Source organism: Buteo buteo, chromosome 23 (genome assembly GCF_964188355.1).
Source record: "Buteo buteo chromosome 23, bButBut1.hap1.1, whole genome shotgun sequence".
NCBI lineage: Eukaryota > Metazoa > Chordata > Aves > Accipitriformes > Accipitridae > Buteo > Buteo buteo.
The window spans coordinates 23,417,686-23,435,282 of NC_134193.1; the positions used below are offsets into that span (position 1 = coordinate 23,417,686).

General features: G+C 48.1%; 1 protein-coding gene across 4 annotated transcripts in view; it reads left to right on the top strand.

The window, feature by feature from the left end:
• LMX1B (LIM homeobox transcription factor 1 beta) overlaps window positions 1-17,597 on the top strand; it is a 108,526-nt gene that overhangs the window by 25,750 nt on the left and 65,179 nt on the right. Inside the window, exon 1 of one of the 4 annotated variants that reach the window (XM_075055152.1) lies at window positions 5,081-5,247. The exons of the other annotated variants lie outside the window; for them this stretch is intronic. Within the exon in view, the coding sequence (XP_074911253.1) occupies window positions 5,096-5,247 (152 nt within the window). The 5' untranslated portion in view covers window positions 5,081-5,095. Of the gene's footprint in view, window positions 1-5,080; window positions 5,248-17,597 lie in introns of those variants that run through there. 4 annotated transcript variants of the gene reach the window in all.

A 17,597-nucleotide genomic window follows, 5' to 3' on the forward strand; every position in this document is an offset into this window, starting at 1 on the left:
AGCTTTAGGTGGATCTGCAGAATCTTTTATGAACTAATACCCCATGAAAAAAACGGGACTATCAAGTAGGGGTCAGTCACGGCTCAGGATCAGTGCCGTCTTGTGTTTTAGCTATGCTAGCATTCCTGCCAAGATGACTGGATAGGGGAGCAGGGGCTGGGACGCTGCTAAAACACCCAAATTATAGGGGGTTGGGGGGGGGAGTAAATCTTGATCCTACATTTCCTGCCTAAAGGGTTCATCATTCCTATTAGCTGATATGCAGAAGTAACGTAGGCACAGGACAATGCCACATTTAGCCAGTTGCTGTACCAAGAAGTGGGAAATAATTGAATCTTCCTCTCGGAGCGAAACTGTGTGCATATTCTGTATTATTGAGACTCAGCAGGCAGATGTGAGCATACTTCTCCAGCCATTCTGCATCACCTTTGTGGCAGTTTTCTCTCTCTTTTTCCTCACCGTCTCCATTCTTCCAGACAAGTCAAAGACTTGCAGCTTAAGAAAGCAAGCAACCGGAGGCAGGGACGTTATCCTGGCTCCCTCCCTGAGGGATGTTAGGGCAGCACTTGCTGTGTCTTGTGAACAGGGAAGGGTGAGAAACATTCCCCTTAGCTTTTTATTTTAAAGATGTTGTTTTCAATATGCTTTTGCTTATCCTTTCTGAAATGGCCTGGCAATTAAGCTTTACTTACTTGTACACGTGTTTGTGAAAAACAAAACAAATAAACTCTTGTTTATTCTCCAAAATGAATCTCACAATATGCATTTAGTAATGCCATGATGGTTGGGAACAGAAGTTGTCCGAAGCAATGCATGGATGCAGTGTGCTGTGTCTTATGGTGGATAATAAAAAGAGTAGAGATGCTGGGGTTAGAATATGGAAAATGTGCAAAAAAGAGATACAGGGTAATTCTGATAAGGAAGAGAGGCTAAAAAGAAGGATGTTAACTCTGCTCACCCATTATGAATAAACAGAGAACCCTCTGGCCTGCAGAAAGGGTGTAATCAACAGATGTACTAGTTGGTTTTAGTAATTTGCTCTGTGACAATCTTGAATGGAGGAAAGGCTGTAAATTTCTGTTTGTTTTAGTACTGACAGTAGGGAGCAGTACTAAGCTGGCTGCCAGCTAGAGTCACATGGGCTGGAATGAATCTGTGCTTAAAAACGCAAGAATTTTCAAAAGAAAATATTTTGTGCCTGGTATTTGAATTCAGTTTGTGTTATGCTGGGATTTTGTAGAGGTTAGATTTGTAATTTCACGTTTTTACAGCCAAGTTTTTGTCTCTCAGCAGTGTAAATCTACAGTACTTTCACTGAAGCAGGGCAAAGCCGGTGTGAAGTTTATGCAACTTTATCTAGCTCAGATCTTCCAGAAAAGGGCTGTCAGATGAGTGTGAACTCTCAAGCCCCCAATAAAGATGCTGCTATTAAGTATAAATACAGAGTAGTTTTTAATAGCTATAATTAACGTGTGTGGTTGTTTTAAATGAATAGAAACTGGTTTTGTGTTTCCATTTTGAAGGCGGGGGTTTTATTTGATCCACTGGAAGAACATAAAAAGTGAGGGTCAGAGCAGGGCAGGTGCTCTGACAGCAGCAAGGCACGGTGCTGAGGAGAAGATGGTGAGACGGGGCACGTGGGGGGATGCCGCCCCACGACCTCCCCCAGCCTGAGGGGATTTGTGACTCGGAGACTTCCAGGGTGGGGGAGCGAGTCTTTAGAAGCTTTGGACTGTACAGTTTCAATATTTAAATATTTCTTCTAAAGGTTGGATTCAAATCCCTTCTTCCATCTCATTCTCGTGAAGAACGTGCACGCAGGCAATAGTCAGGGTCCGTCTATCGCTGACAGAAATAGCGTCCCTGGGTGTCGTTCTGTTGCTCTAGCACAGGACTGGGGGGCCGGGGCGGTTTCGGCGGCGGCGATGCCACGGGCGGTGCGAGCTGTACGCTGCGTGGCACTGCGTTTACCAGCCCTGGGGCAGGATGCGCGCGGTCCCCCGTCCTTCCTCTGCGGACGCCAAGAACACGGTTCATTCTGGAGGAGGCGGGGAGGTCGGGGCAACAAGGCTGGTCGCGGTCAGCCTGTCTGCTGCTGGCGGCAGGGGAGAACCCGGCCGCAGCCGAGCCTCTGGTGGAGGAGGAGGCTTCGGCCCAACTCGACGCCACGCCACGCCGAAGGCGTAAGGCGGCTCTGGAGGCAGCGTGCTCGGCGGCGTACGCGTGCGAGGCGAGGGGCTGCCTCCCCTCGTGCCGGACCCGCTGCCCACCGGCGCAGGCCACGCGGGCGCCGGGCCGCCCGTCCTCTGCCGAGGCTCTGGCTCGCACCCAGCTGACTGCGCTCCAGAAAGGAGGTGCTCCTCCGCCCCGGCCCCGCGGGCCTCGACGCGGTAGGCATGCTGAGAGCACACCGCGCACACTGACAAGATCGGGTTTCGCACAAAATGCAGCGGCAGCCAAAACCTCCTCTTAAAGCGCTGCCGGAGGAGGAGCTGGCGGTGCTTCTCCCTCTCCCCCTCCCTGCGGCAGCCTGGAGTGCCCGGGGCAGCCTGCGCCCTGCTCCTCTCCACAGCACCCTGGAAGCAGCGGCGGGCAGCCCTGAGCCCCCGGGGACTGGCGCCTGCTGGCCTCGGCCGGGCGAGCGCCCTCGCTTGCTTCTCTGCCCAGGTCACGCCGGCCCCCCCGGACGCTCAGCCGGCGACTCCTTCTCTGCGTGGTGGAGCGATCTGCAGGAGGGTGGGGATGGAACCTGCCCCAGACACCTTGTCGCTCGCAGGTGAGGGTGTTCTCCAGGGCGGTGAAAGGTGTGAACCCCCTCGAGGGGAGGGGAGACGTGAACTGACATCTCCCACTTCCTTAACCCACCAACTTGCAGCCCACAGTCTCCTTTTTGCAGCCTGCGGGTGAAGGCCTCTCCATAGTACCGTACCGTTGAGTCCTAATTACTTTTTGCGTTGTTGTAGGGTAGCACATGTCAATGATTGTCCCACAAAGGAAGCAGCGATGTCCTGTACAGCCTCAGCACCTGCAAGGACATCTTCGCGCTCCAGCCGCAAAGTTGCTCTGCGTGTTTTATTCTGGGCGTCTCGGCTGTCCGTGGCAACTGAGAGCACAGAGAGAGCACAAGCAGTCCATTTTCACTGTTCTCTTCTCAGGTCTGTGGTGGAACCGTCAGCACTCGGTACGAAGGCAACATCATCCTGGTAGAGGAAACGTTAATTTGCTGCATATTGTGAGATGGCATATGCGTGTGCCCGCATGCTTGGGCACGGATGCCCACAGTGGCGAAGGAACGGTAGCACGGTGCAAAGCTCTTCCCTTCCTGAGGGCTCAGGACATGAGGCTGTGAGGAGGGGATTAGGCAGGCTGGCCTTGTGCAAGCTGGGGGTGACTCTCCGCTTGTATCAACACTTGCACTGGGACCGCTCCCACACGTGGGGTGACGGGATGTTGCTGCTGCTGTGTCAGTCCCAGGGGAAACAACCGGTGTGCACGTGTGAGCCTGCCAGGCTGATCCCTGCGTGATACTGAGCATGAAGGCATTCCTGAGGCTTCCTCAGGACAGGTTGAGTGTCAACCAGTCTCTGTCAGCATTTCCCAAGCTGTTTTACCCCCTGTCCCACTTCCAGGTGAACTTGACTGTTACGCCCCCACTTTTCTCAGCCTGGGCACAGTGCCGTGCTGACACGGCTGTTCCAGCTCCAGGAGCTAATCCAAAGCCCCCAAGCATTCCCGCATCCTGTCAAGAGGGAGTACCCACAGTTTGAAAGTATTGGCATGTGTGGAAAATGCTGGTGCTGTGGCCTGCAGAGCTCCTGGAACTTGTTACTCCTGCTGATGCACGCCAGCATCGCTGGCAACCTGTTAGGAGAGGTCCTGGTGAGGTGACCAGGGGACAGCCATCAGCCTCATTGTTTGAACGTGTGTGCTGGTGCCCGTGAGAGCAGAGAGCAGGACCCTGGCTGTGGACGCAGGAGCTGTATCAGTTCAGCCGTGCATCCACACAGTCCAGCTGGTTCACCCCTTGTCACCAGAGCCCCATTACATCCCTGGACAGTTTTCTCTCTCCAGCTCCTGCTCCAGCACTCACTGCTGCAGTGGTTGAGGCTCAGGGCACATGGAGCTCTAAGGCACATAGTCCTCTCACCCTCCTGATTTTCTTAGTTAAATGTCTCAGCATTTAGAGTCTCCAGACCCAAACATCATCTAGCTATGTGTAAGCACTGTGACTAACATCTGTCACATGCTGTTTGCTCTCCCATGTCTATCCCACAAGGAGAGGTATGGCTGGTCTCTAGAGGCAAGGTTGGGAAAAGGTGTGTAACAAGAAAAAGAGGGTTGGGTTGGTCCTTTTTTCTACAGGAGATCATAATGTAGATTCACTGAGAAAGATATTTCTTCTTCCCTCTCTGACATCACCACTATCTTATTCACATATGACATGACCTGGCTGCTGACTGTCTATAAACTGACAACATCTGAGCACTGGGTTCCGCTGGACACAACACGCACAAAGATTTTAACTTGACTGGCCTCTTTTTTTCAAGCCATCCATTGCATTCCATATACCAAGGCAACTAATAGCTGCATGTACCATGAACAGAAGGTATCAGAGAAGGAGCTGATCTTTGCAGGGACTTTAAGCAAGGGGTCCAGCAGTGTATTATCACTGCATCTTGGAATCATCCTGGAGACAAAGATCTAAACCATTTTATTACTCTTCCATGAGCCTCTGCTCCTTTTCTCCCAAGAGGCACAGGTGAGGTCTGTAGCTCCTTGTTACTAGCTTTACATGCTGCTGCGCTCTCCAGAAGCTTCAAAATGGCAGCTTGCCCTTGGGTGTGTTTTCTGGTTGAGGTGCTGGGCTGGGGGACCGGAGTGGCTGTAGGCACAAGAGCAGGGCTGCTCTTCAGGGTGCCCCAAGCTTCTGGGCAGATGAATGGGCTCTACTCTAAGAGTGCAGAAAGTTATTTTTGTGATTGAATTGCAAGCATTTCTTAGGGCCTGTGGGCTTGTAGTTGTTTGGCTACTGTGGTAACGAGGCGGATTGTCTGTCCAGACAGCAACAGGCATAGAGTGTCCTCCTTACTGCTGCATGGGCAAAGGTCGGTTCCACAGCACGACTGAGAATGCAAGCAGGACCGGAGAAGGAGAAGAGCCCTGGGAAGGAGCTGAACTTCGGGCTGGTGTGCAGCGAAGCCTCCCAGGAGAACGAGTCTGTGGCATTTCACTACTATTGCAGAGAAGGTACCTGTGAATTTCTTGGTGAATCCTTTAGTCTCTGGTGGTCTGTAAATAAGCATAAAATGCATGTTAGTTTTGGCTCAGGTTTCTATTCTCAGATGAATGAATTTGAATGAACTTGTCTTATCTGTGGAATCTCTCTTGGAACTGATGTTTGCAGAGAAGATAAATGTGCTGCTGCCTGCCTGCTTGTCCTGACTTAATCTGTGATGCACTGAGCAGTGTCCTGGGGGGATTAGGAGAGCTGGAAGAGAGCTTGGGATGTCAGGCTGCCAGGACCTGGTGCTGTGACCTGTATCGGTTTCTCCATCGATGATAAGGCTGTGGATTGCATGTTAGCCGTAGAGCATCATGGTTGCAATGTTTTCGAACATGTTTTTTCATAGGGAGGCATTATACATTGGTGTCCTGTTATTGCAGCATCCAAATGAAGATACGTACTGGGAAAAAAAAAATCATTCCCCACTCATGTGCAGGGCAGGCCAGCATACCTGTCTAGTACAGCACATACCACTAGGGAAGTCTGCCTTTAGATGGTAATGTTTTTCAGGTTGGTTTTAGCAAATGTTAAACCAGCTTCAGATTGACTGGACTCTCTTTCCAATTCCGCGCACAAGAGCTTGTGAAAATTCTAAGTGAGAGCATGCTGTACACTGCAAATGTCAGTAAATTACACTTGTAAAATATAAACCACAAAGACATGTTGAAACTGTCTTATAATAGTGGTCCTTAATGTATGGATTCAAACTTAATTAGTATCAGTGTCCTTAGAAGGATGCAACAGTGTCAAGATTTCATTGTCCTATAAACGAAGTGTTTTACCAGAGAATTGCTTAAGCATCTTTTAGACTAAGGATTCATTCAAGGTGGAAATAAAATGAACTGAAAATGACTGAGGGGTGAGCAATGAGCAGTCCCCATAGGCCAAATCTCAGTAGGAGAAAACACTTAAAGTTTCTTTAGTGCTGGCAGGTTCAAAAGTCAGGGCTGGTTTCAATTAGCCTGGGAGAGTCTCAGTGATAAACAATTCCTGTGGTCTTGAAGCAAAGGGGCTAGCTGCATGCAGCCATTCTAACTACTTGAGCTGGCCCTATTCCCTCTGCTCTGGGAGTAACTGTCTCTTTGCATGAAGTATTTGTCATCGTTTGTATATGAATTCTTCTGAGTTTTTGAGAGCAAGGAAAATACAAAGTTTTCTGGTTGAGGCATTTTTGGTCTGAAAATCCCCCAGGGTATCAGCTTAAAATATGCATGACGTTCATGCAATTTATTTTCTTTAAGGGGCTGGAAAATGTGAGTGTGTGCAGATGTGTTTGTGTGCACATGTGTGTATGGCTGTGTGATCCCCCAAGTTCTGCCTGAAGGATAAGCCCATGGGAACGCCTGCTCTGCAGTTGGGCAATGCAGACCCACAGGTGGAGGAGGGCTGCTGCTGCCTGTGACACACAGTCCCACAGGCAGGCTGGCCTCTTGATCATACCTTGGGCTGGAAACCTTGTTCGCTTCTGCCCATATTATTTCAAGAGAGGGGACAGGAATTTCAGGTCATTCCAGCTGTGTGTGTGGCATAGGAGCCTATTCAGTGCTCCTGGAGCATCTCCACGTTTTGTGGTTGCGCGCACTGACAAAGCCCATTGTTACAGTTCTTCTGGCAGACGTGCTAAGGCATTGCAGTGCCGAGATGCATCGTTTCACTGGTGCTCACAGTTCATAAACTGTTGAGAAAATACTTTTACATCTTGTACGTGTTATATAGGGGTAAAGTGAGAAGCTGGGATTAGAAATACTATCTCTCTTATTCAAAAAGATCATATCCTCAGTGTGCAGTGCTACTGAGGCAGGTAGTAAGGTGATAGTTCATCTGATCATTGCCTTGAGCCTCAGTCGGAACTCATGCCAGTCACTTTTTTTCAGGCCTGCCAAGCCTATGGTGACTGGATGTGCCTTTGTGCTTGCCATTTATTTTCAGGTGACCAGAACAGCCCTCTTAAAACTAAAATCAATCAACAATATTTCTGCATTCAAATAATCTTAAAATAAGCTCCCAATACCCAACTCTGTGTCTACCCAACTCTCAGAAAACATGGGGCTGAATGTATTTTTCTAGAATCACCATTACAGCATTTCAATTTTAAGAGCATTAAATAGGCAAATCCAGCAGAGAACACAAATAGCCCGTAGTCGTCTGTTGGATTTTTTTTTTTTAGCATGTTTTGGAGATAGCTGTTTTGCTTGTAGACTTGAAAAGTCTGAAGTCACAAAATACTACTACTTCATGACCCTGGATACTTCTATTCAGACTTATTTACTCTTAAAGATATATGGTAACATGCTTAAGGATAGGTTGGAGGATTATGTATAATAATTATAGGCCAACATAAGCTCTTACTCCGTAAAACTTTTATTTCTAGCCAAAATGCTAAGAAGCATAAGCTTGCCTTTTCCATTTGAAAAGGAGATGCTAGTATTTTCCCATAATATGGCCAGTACAGCAGAACCTATTCAAATGTCCTTTCACCTGGTGAAAGAAAGAAATTTTTTACAAATATGATTTCTGTGCAACAAAACAAACTGCACAGGATAGTTCCATAAGCCCCTTTAAATCATGCACGGTACAAATCCTTTAGAGCAGGAAGATCTATTTTTATCATGAGAGTTTCCATAGCAAAAGCTGATTTAACTCCTTAGGGTGAAGTTCACGCCAGTGCACGTCTCTGTGAAAGATCAAACTCCCTTTAACACATGGATGAGGGACCTGCAGAAATCTTGCATTTGGAGTGGAGAGCAGATGTCCATGCACAAACATCCAGGCATGCACTGAGAAACTTCTTTATAACTATGATACGGTTCCTTCACCAGCAGTGATGAGATTTCAGAAAACTGTGCTGAGCAAACACTATGGTAGTTCGGCTGCAAGCAAAAAAAAAAAAATCTTTCCACTGTGCTTTTTGGAGCAGAATGCCTTGCATGAGGCAGCTTAGAAACTTTATTCTTGGGGAGGGGGGAGATTATACAAATTTCACAGTTCAGCCCAGTCTCAGAACTGTATGAGGATGCAGTGGTCACAGAAGGAAGACATTTAAGAGAGCAGAAAACTTCTTGCTTTGCACACCTGCTTGTCAGTTGAGCATAGCCTTCTCTGAGGCAGGCAGCGCAAGCAGCGGATAACCCACGGTGAGCAGCGAGCATCTGGTGCCATTCACAGGCGATGGTACAGACTTCTCGGGTATGCCACAGCCTGGCATCCCGTAGCGGGTTGGACTGGCCCGACTTTCTCCAAACCGGCCTTTTTCCATTCAGGAGAACGTGTCCGGGGCTGTGGGACCCAGCCCTGTTCCTGGTCAGACGTGTCCAACCTCTGTGCATGCGTGTGCATGCTCTCTGCTTTACAGAAATTGGCATTTCAAGAAGGCCCTCTGTGTAGCTGAGGACATGGTCTGTCGCCATGGCAATGAAGGTGATGTCACAGGTGGAACATCGTGTTTTCAGGGCTGCAGCCGATGGGGTGGGAGAAAAGCAGCTCGCCAGGGTAACTGAAAAGCGTTCTTGCAGCAAGCAGCTGCAAAAAATGGTTTCGTGTAGGACTTCGGTGCCATCCCCAATAAATGATGGATGTGTTGACCTGGGACTTGTGATACCCGAGTCTCGTTGCCAAATCCATCGCAGACTTGGGCTGCGTGCAAGGGAGTGGCAGGATTACCTCACTGGCAGGTGTGATTTACAGGGTGCGAAGTGAAGCAATTAGGCTCACGTGGATGTAAATCAGCCAGGATGCGTCCTTCCCCGATCCGTCGCTGGCTCTCCCCAGCGGGTACGGCTGCTAGCGAGCGAATTTGCGCCGGCGGCCCTGCGAGAGCCGCGGGCCCGGGCCCGGGCCCCGCCGCCCCCCGGCCCGCCCCGGCCGAGGCGGCAGCCGCCGGCGGGGGGTGCGCGGCCCGGGGCCCGGCAGCCCTGAGCGGCGGCCCGGGTCTGCGCCGGGCCGGGCCCGGGGCTCCGAGGCGGGCCGGCAGCGGCGGGAGGCCCCGCAGGCCGCCGGGAGGGTCGGCCGGGGCGGGCCGGCCGGGCGAGCAGGCCCGCGGGGGGACGGGGACGGAGCCGCCGGAGAGCGCAGGCCGGTGTTTGAGGAATTCCGGAGCAAATTCCTTCCCAGCGGAGCTGGAAGGACCTTCGGTGGCCATTCCAGGCCTGGGTCTTGCACGTTTTCCTACGAGCTGCGGCAGCCAAGTCGATTCTTTGAATCCCAGCGCAATGCCTCTTTTTTTTTTCTCTTTTCTTTTTCTCTCCCCAAGTAGGCTTCTTGGTGAAGGCTTCCTACCGCAGTAAAACGGGCAGATAAAGGTAAGCTGTGGCACTGCCACGGTGTCTGAGTTACTAAAAGATGATTGGTAAGGGAATCTGACCCAGAAGGTCTCGTTTCAGGTGTTGCATTCTCTCTGTCGCAGCTTCAACACACGTGCTGCCAATTCACACTGAAAATAGATATATTTAAATTACTTGCTTGCACTCTGAAACTTGAAAAATAACAAAAAGGCTGGGTAGCTTTGTAAACAAATTGTTACTGGATGAACACTGTAGCAATACAGAAGTTAAAAGATAATACCTCCAGAGTGATTCTTGCATCTCTCACTAAAGTAGGGTTTGGTTCTAAACTTCTTTCATGTTGAACTTCTACTGAAGATTGTCTTTAGTCTGAAGAAATTCTCTGGGGAGTTCTGCTTAAAAACCCTAGAATACAAACTGGTTTTAAAAAGGAGTTGAGTTCCATGATCTGTAATTAAGCAGGATTTCCACTGAACTCGGCGTAGGGTGTATTCATTTGAAAAATGCACAGAATTAATTCCAACTTCAAAAATTTGACTTGTCATGTGTAGATAAGAATTCAAAGCAATATGCAAGCTCTGCTGTTCAAATGGCTCGGGGTGTCAGTGTTGAGTTGTTGAGAGTGTATAAATCATATGTATGTGTGATTCTCAGGCTAGTACCTGGGGATTTGCTTGATATGATTATACGCACTGCTCTGCTCACTTAGTTCATTTCACGTCTGCCTCAGGAGCGACCTCAGGAGGCGTTTACATTGATTATTTCCCTCACAACAGCCAACACAGTTCAAATAAAGCAGACTATGCATAATTAAAGGCATCATTGCTTTCTCACTCAAAATAGTAATGGGGCAGTGGATCTAATTTCCTACTTAACACAGAAAGGCTGTGCTTATTAACTATTCCTGTGATTATTGTTTACTAAACTCATTTTAATAAAGGCCTGGCTTTCGGGTTTTTTTCTTCTGGAAGACCCAGGCTGTTCTGCATATACTGTAAGAGCATGACAGGGCAGACAGCTGATCTAGAGAGGGGTTATGCACAGCACCTCAAAAGATCAGACATCCAGCAGGAATTATGCAGGTTCTTAGCTGAAGATTTACACTACAGGCTAACATTGATGCTGTGCTGCAAGGTATGCACCCATAAAAATTGTCGCATATAGAAGAGTCAAAAAGAAGTGGCGGGGGGGAAGTTCCTATGTTAGAAACACCCAGGCAGGCCCTTCTGCACATCATCTTTAGGAAAACAAACAGGAAAGCTCACTTTAGCACAGCTTGACTTGGCACTCGGTACATGCCCTGCCCTGTTATTTCTCCTCGTGAGTGTTGGTCTGCGAGGCCATCAGCATGGAGCAATGAGAAGCCCGAGGAGCTGCCCCTTGTTGCAGGGGAGCACCCTGGGCGTGCTGCATTGTGGGCACTGTACTGTCAGCACGCCCCAACGCAATTACATTTGAGCTTGCTCATGTGGTGGACAGCTGTGGTTTTCTGACAATGCGGTGGTTAGTGTAGAAGACGCCCACTTTCAAAGCTAGCCTTGTATCTGTTTTTCCTGTGGGAGAGGTTTTTAGCACTGCCCGTAGACTCTGGCTTGCATGCTTCAGAGGGCTGTTGTGTTCTTATTTCATTAGCATAATAAAATCTGCACCTCCCAGTTCATTCCCTTGAGAACTGAAGCAAAAGAAAAAAAAAAAAAGCAGCTCATACACTGACAACACTTGTGCCACTGAAAGGGAAAGTTGGCTGATGAGGAATGGTTGAAGGATTGTGCTGATGGCATGGAGAAGCAGCTGATCCAGCCTGATGTCAGGCAGAAGCGTGTCGGCTGCGAGCCTTGATCCAGACACCGTGCCCTCGCAGCAGGAAACGATTACACCACGCAGGGTTCCTGCTCAGGCAAGACTTGCACGTGGTGTCAGGCCCTAAATTATCAGCTCTCCAGAAATAAATTTAGAAAGTTAAGACATTCTGTAAACTGGTCTTCTCATCATCTGGTGGAATTGCTAAACCCAGGGATCCTTTGTTAAGCTAAAAATCAAGGGAAGTCTGGGGCTAAATTCTGTGGGAATTTAGCCAGAGGTGGCAGGCAAAAAGTTGAGCTTAGGGACTTGTAGTGAGAAAATGTTCGTTTGGGCATTGTCTCACCTTCAGCTCTTACTCATCTTTCCAATGCTGCATCTTGCTGGTGGGTTTTCTGAGGCTGGGCTGGTTTGTGTTTGCAGTGCTTGACCCGGGCAGGAGGACACAAATAACAGAGTAACTTTATGGTGACTTGTACATGCTGTCACCTGTTTAAATTGTTCAGATTTTGTGGGATAGACATCCACTCAGACAATATCTTGCTTCTGATGAGTAGGGGAGCCTATGTTCCGTAATTCTTGAGAAAAATCTGTCAAACCTCATTACTCTTGGTGAGTAAGCACCGGCAGCTTTCCTGGTTCAAACATCTCTACCAAAGTTAATAAAATTTTCCATAAAACGAGGACACTGCTGGATGCTCATTCCCCTCCTGTCTTTTGGCCAGCCTTACCACTCTTGTCCACCGAAGTCCGTGCCAGAGCTGGTGCGCTGCATCTCCCGGTGCTGTTGGAGGGCCAGGGAAGTGCATCAGACAGCCCAGCCTGGTGCCTGCTCCTGCCTTCACTCCAGAGAGTGGTCCCCCAGACGTCCCTTGGGACACTTCCAAAGCACTGGCAGGAGGGCCACCGAGGCTGACCTTCCCCAGCTGTATTCGCACGGGGACGCGTGGCCAGGCTGCACCCTGTCCGTGTGTGGGGCTGGGTGGCTCAGAGGGGTCAGGCTGCTGGCCCTGCCTTGGGCACCCCGGTGCCCAGACCTATGTCAGCAGCCTCTGCCCTTAAGGCTCGGGGGTTGTTTTGTCCAGAGCCGAGTCCTTGAGGCGTTCGCCTGGCTCTGGTGCCGCTCCAGTGTGGTTTGCCAGCCTGCGCTGGGAGGTGTTCAGTCCCCAACCCTCTGCAAGTACAGAGCAGGAATCGGGTCTGAGCTGCTCTGAATACAAATGAAATGGAAGGCTTCGTATAAATGGTCCGAAAATAAAGTGCCCTGTACCTATTAGCCTCACATTTTTCTTAACTTGAGCAAACTGAGTTAAAACAAAAGCTAGTGATTGTAAGAAGTAACTGAACAAACTTCTGTGAAACAAAGTCACAAACTGGGTTCACTCCACAGGCTGTTAAATACCTGACAAACTTCTGGTTAACTTTAGCAAAGACCAACGACAAGGGGGTTATTGCCATTGTAAATTGTATCTAACAGTTTAATAGTTGTAATACCTGGTATGTTCTTTTTAATCATATGTGTCTGGAGTGTTGCAGAACAGAGAAAGCATCTGGATCTATAGCAGCTGAAGTAGAAAGTTGTTTTTCTGTTTACAATATGACCCTCTGCTCATAATAATGTTCTTTAAGTGTGTAGTAAGTGTGCGTCTTGTGTGCATGTAGACTATATATTTAGTGTGAGAAAAAGGTATATTTTTGTGTATGAAAGTTAAGATTCTAGTGGATTTTTTTAAGATTGGAAGTGCAAAAACAAACACAGTAAGCAAACCCATGTTGTTTCCACTGCCAAAGGTCTGTCAGCTGGCAAGATGACTGTGTTATGGTGAAGACGGGATGAGGGCTGTCCGGCAGGGCTGTCACATCCACGCAGATGGGACTTGCTGAATCTGAGCTTCGGCAGCCTGAAATGTTTCCACTCCACAGATGCCCTACAGAGAGGGCTCAGTAACTTAAACTTTCCCAGGCTGCACGTATATGCCTATTTAGACTCTCTTAATTGAGTAGTTTGTGTGTGAATATATCTGTGTGTAGCCAAGTGGAAAGGGGTTGTAGATGTGGTGTGTAGATATGTAGATATTCCTCAATTTATTTTAAAGACTCACCCTAATGACTTCTTTTACAGGCAGGAAATGTTAGCTTTAACTGCTAGATAACTGGGAGGCAATAAATGGGACTTTGCAGAGCTCTATGTCATGGTTCTGCTGTTTCTCTGTGAGAGGTCAGTTTTGGAATAGGTGGAAAAGATTCTGCTTTTCTTACTCTGATGAAAAGCAAAAGCCATAGAGTTTAAAGGGAGGGATGGTGCTTTTCAACACAGCTGGAACAAGCCAGGGTGGACCTGCAGGACATGTCACACAAGGCACTGAGATCAAAAAGAATCAGCTAAAAATGAGCTATCAATGAAATAAATGAAAACTTATTAAATAACTGCAGTATACTCTGCCTTAGATGTGGTTTTAGTTCAGCAATCCAGAGTCCAGCTCCAGCACGCAGCTTTCCTGTAGAAGACACTGCACTCAGGAGTTCAGCAGCGCCTGCTGATGTCCTGTGGGGAGGTGTTTCAACCTGAGGCCCCCAAGCGTTCCTGTGTGCCCTCACCTCGGGGCAGCCCTTGGGGCATGGCTTTCACTGGACTTCTTTCCGCTTCCCTCTCTGGGATGGAGAGAGAGGGACTTACTGCAGACCTTCCCCTTGCGAATCCCTTGGCTTGCTGCGAATCCCCCTTCACCCCATACGCGATGCAGAGCTGAGGGCAAAACTATTAAAACAGGGCTGTTCTGAGATGGAAACAGTAAAATAATTTCTGTGTTGGGGTTGCTTTGCTTACCTCCCTCCTTCATGTGCAGGTTTTCGAAAGTACCTCGTTTCCAAAATGCAGGCCTCTGTTAGGATCAGGAGAACCAAACCTGTTCTCTCTCCCCATTGCTCGTACAAGAAGCTGGTTTTGTGCATGGTTCCAGGCAGGGTTTTCAGGACTGGCAGAGTACCACGTGCAGGGTATGCTCTGTTATTGCAGAAGATGTAGATGCTGCATAGGTGGCAGGAGACTGCAGTCCCCAGGCAGACATCAGTGCCCAGGCAGCCCTATGTAGGGAAGACTGGTACAGTCCTATAAAGAAAAAGTCAGAGCTGAGATATCATCTTAATCCCTGTGAAACTCTATCAGAGGCTTCCAGTAGTTGTCCTGTAAATGAGATATTTGGGGAGCAGATGTGTCTATGGATGTTTTGGTGAAAACTGGAAACATTGGAGGATTTATCAAGGCAAGTTGCCTCCTGTAGCCCAACTTTATCCCAGCCAGCTGCCAGTGTTACATCTTGCCAGATTTCTTCCTCTTGCTTCAGAAGGGAATGGGCTAAAAGTATTTTTAATCACAAATAAATGTTTGAGAAATTTACAGGGTGGGGGAGAAAAGCTCCCTGTGGATAAATAGGAGAGAGTCTGAGCCCCAGTTCCAGACTGGGATAACTTTTTTCCATTATTTTGCATGAACCACTTGACAATTAGACTCCTGTAAAGGGCCTGGATAGGTGGTTACATGATTGCTGACACCTGCACTTATGACCTCATGCAATTAAATCAAGCTAAAAATACTGTGATTGGAAGGTAGAAGAGGTCTATGGCTGTCACCCTTTTGCCTCTTGACAGGGGTGGAGCTACATCGACCAATTTTGGCAGGATGCGTGCAGAAGAGGCAACTCACACAGCGGTTGTGGACCAGTGATGCATTAGGTCAGTGGGATTGTCCACAGCCGTTTCAGGCTGTTGTTCTTCTACGTCCCTTCACCAGGAAAGGTTGATATACCTTTTTGAAGTGGTTGATGGCAGTACTGCACGCTTGCTTTGCTGTGGGCTGTTGTTTTCTAGCTGGTAGGCTAATTGTGGTACACTTTTCTCTTCTGATATGGAGTATTTCTTCCAACCCAGTGAGAAGTGGTACCTTATTTTACTGATCATCAGATGTGGCTTGGGATCCTCTCACAGTGTTCACACCGCTGAGGTGCAGAGATACCTTGGCTGACTTTTTAAAGCACATTTATTGGACAAAGTTTAAGATGTGTTCTGTCGCTTAATCCTTGTGCTGCCTTTCACTATAGAGAACTGACCAGAGTATGTAATTTGTCTAAAATTTTAGGACAAACAGTATCAGCAGTACCTAACCTCAGGGAACTGCTCATATAGAGTAAGATGTAGTTATTGAGTCTGTGATCTGCTCAGTCCTGAAATTATTCTTGGGATCAAACAAGTGGAGTTGACTCATAATAATAAGGGTCCCAGTAGGCCTAAATAGAAATTGGTTTTCTCGATTCTTGCTTTCTGTTAGTGTTAAATACAATCATTGACACGTCATTTGTGTCTGCAGATGTTGACACAGTACTTGTGAAGACCTAAAATGTGGGTAGTCTGCTGCTCTGTTTGCAGCCACGCTGCTTTGTGCTATCCTAGTTCTCCAGCTCACAAAAGAAAAAATAACTGAGATTTGTCTTGTCTTGGGCTGACAGTATAGCCAAGTGATTGCCAGTCCAATTTGGCAGTTTTTAATCATTTTATCTCTGTTCTCTTCTCTCTGGGGAGACAGTCAGTGTTTAGCAGTCTGCTCAGAAAGACCTTGGGGCTAGTTTCAGCGGCAGTGGCTCAGAGCTCCGATTATTAGCTCTGCTCTTAGGAGCACACTGCGATCTTTCCCAAGGGAGTGGTGTGAAAAATTAACACAGGCTTAGAGCAGCAGTGCAGCAGCAAGCTATGTAACTGTAATTACTCCATTGATATTCCTCACACAATAACACTGTCATCAGTCATTTACATAAACTTTTTCTCCATGAAGAGGGAATGGCTGCTTATAACCCTATTGGGTGCTTCCAGAGCATGCATTATACATTTTATTTGTTCTAATTTCAGACTCAAGGCCTGTAGGAACAGAAAGAGGAAACGTGCAGTCTTTTCGTTGTTGTCGTTTTTGCTATTGCAGCAGTAAGTGTGCCACTCTGCACGCCCAATCGTGCAGGCAGGCTAAAATGTATCTTGACGGGATACTGGGAACCATTTCCAGGATTTGAAATGTTCAATGTAATTTTAAGAAATATGGCAGTATATTTTAAATATTTTAAACAGTTTGGTACCCAAACTCTGTCCAGAGTCTCAGTCTCTCACCCTTTTGGTCAGGCCAGGTCCATGAGCAGCAAGTATTGTTCTGCTTGCAGAACTCCTTGGGACGTACTGGCTTTTCTTAGATTTCTTTTTCTTCCGCAAACACATGGCATGGGTCTGTGCCCTCTGCCTGTACCAGGCTCTCCTGTAGCTCCGTTTATCTCACCGTGACCAGAAGGAATGGTTGTGTAAGCCACAGACACGCTCTTCCTGGCAGCAGGTAATCCAAGAGACTAACAAGAAATAAGCGGTTAATAAAATTCAAAATTAGCACCATCTTGTCTTCTGCCAGGGTCACTCATTCCGTCCATGTCCCTTTTACAGTGTAAAAGCCAGAGCTACATCAAGCAAACCACCCTTCCCCCAGGTCAGAGCCATGCAGAGGTGAGCGTCCCAGAGCCTGAGCCAGCAGGCGGGTTCTGGCCTGGGTGTAGAGCTCTTTAAGTGGACAGCATGCTCTGTGGCTCTTTAAATACAGGTGGCCATTTGAGCATTGGCTAGCCTGGAACAGCTTGACCCTCTTGCCTTCTCAGGTTGTGCAGGATCACGCAGTCACTGCATCACCCCACCCAGTAGAAGGAGGGAGAGGGAGGAGGTAATTTAGTGCTCAGCTCCTTAAAAGAGCACCTTGTTAGGGACGAGATGTCCCTATCCCCATAGGAGAAGTGTTAAACTTTTGTAGATATTACACTTCCTCTAATTAAAGTCTTTGGAGCCAGATATTCCTGGGGCCAAGGCTAATAATGTATTCAGAAGAATAATAACCCTGTCTGAGCTGCAGCATGTTTATTGATGGCACCGGTACCTGACGGTGCTGACCGTGTCCTGCCGCTGCTCGGTGCTGCGCAGGCCTGCAGGGCACAGCATCCCATATTGCTGTCACAGTAAAAATTCTGAGCGCTGCAGCAGGACACATCTAGTGGGAAAAAAGGCGCATGATAGTCAAATTTCAGTTGCTGAATATTTAATGAAGCCTGCAGTGTTTATTTGGTTAGCCTGTCGATTTTTATCGTTCTGTCAATAGCTTCTCATATGTGGCACGGTGATGATCTTTAGCAGCCTGTCCCCTGGGAGCCAAAGCGCTA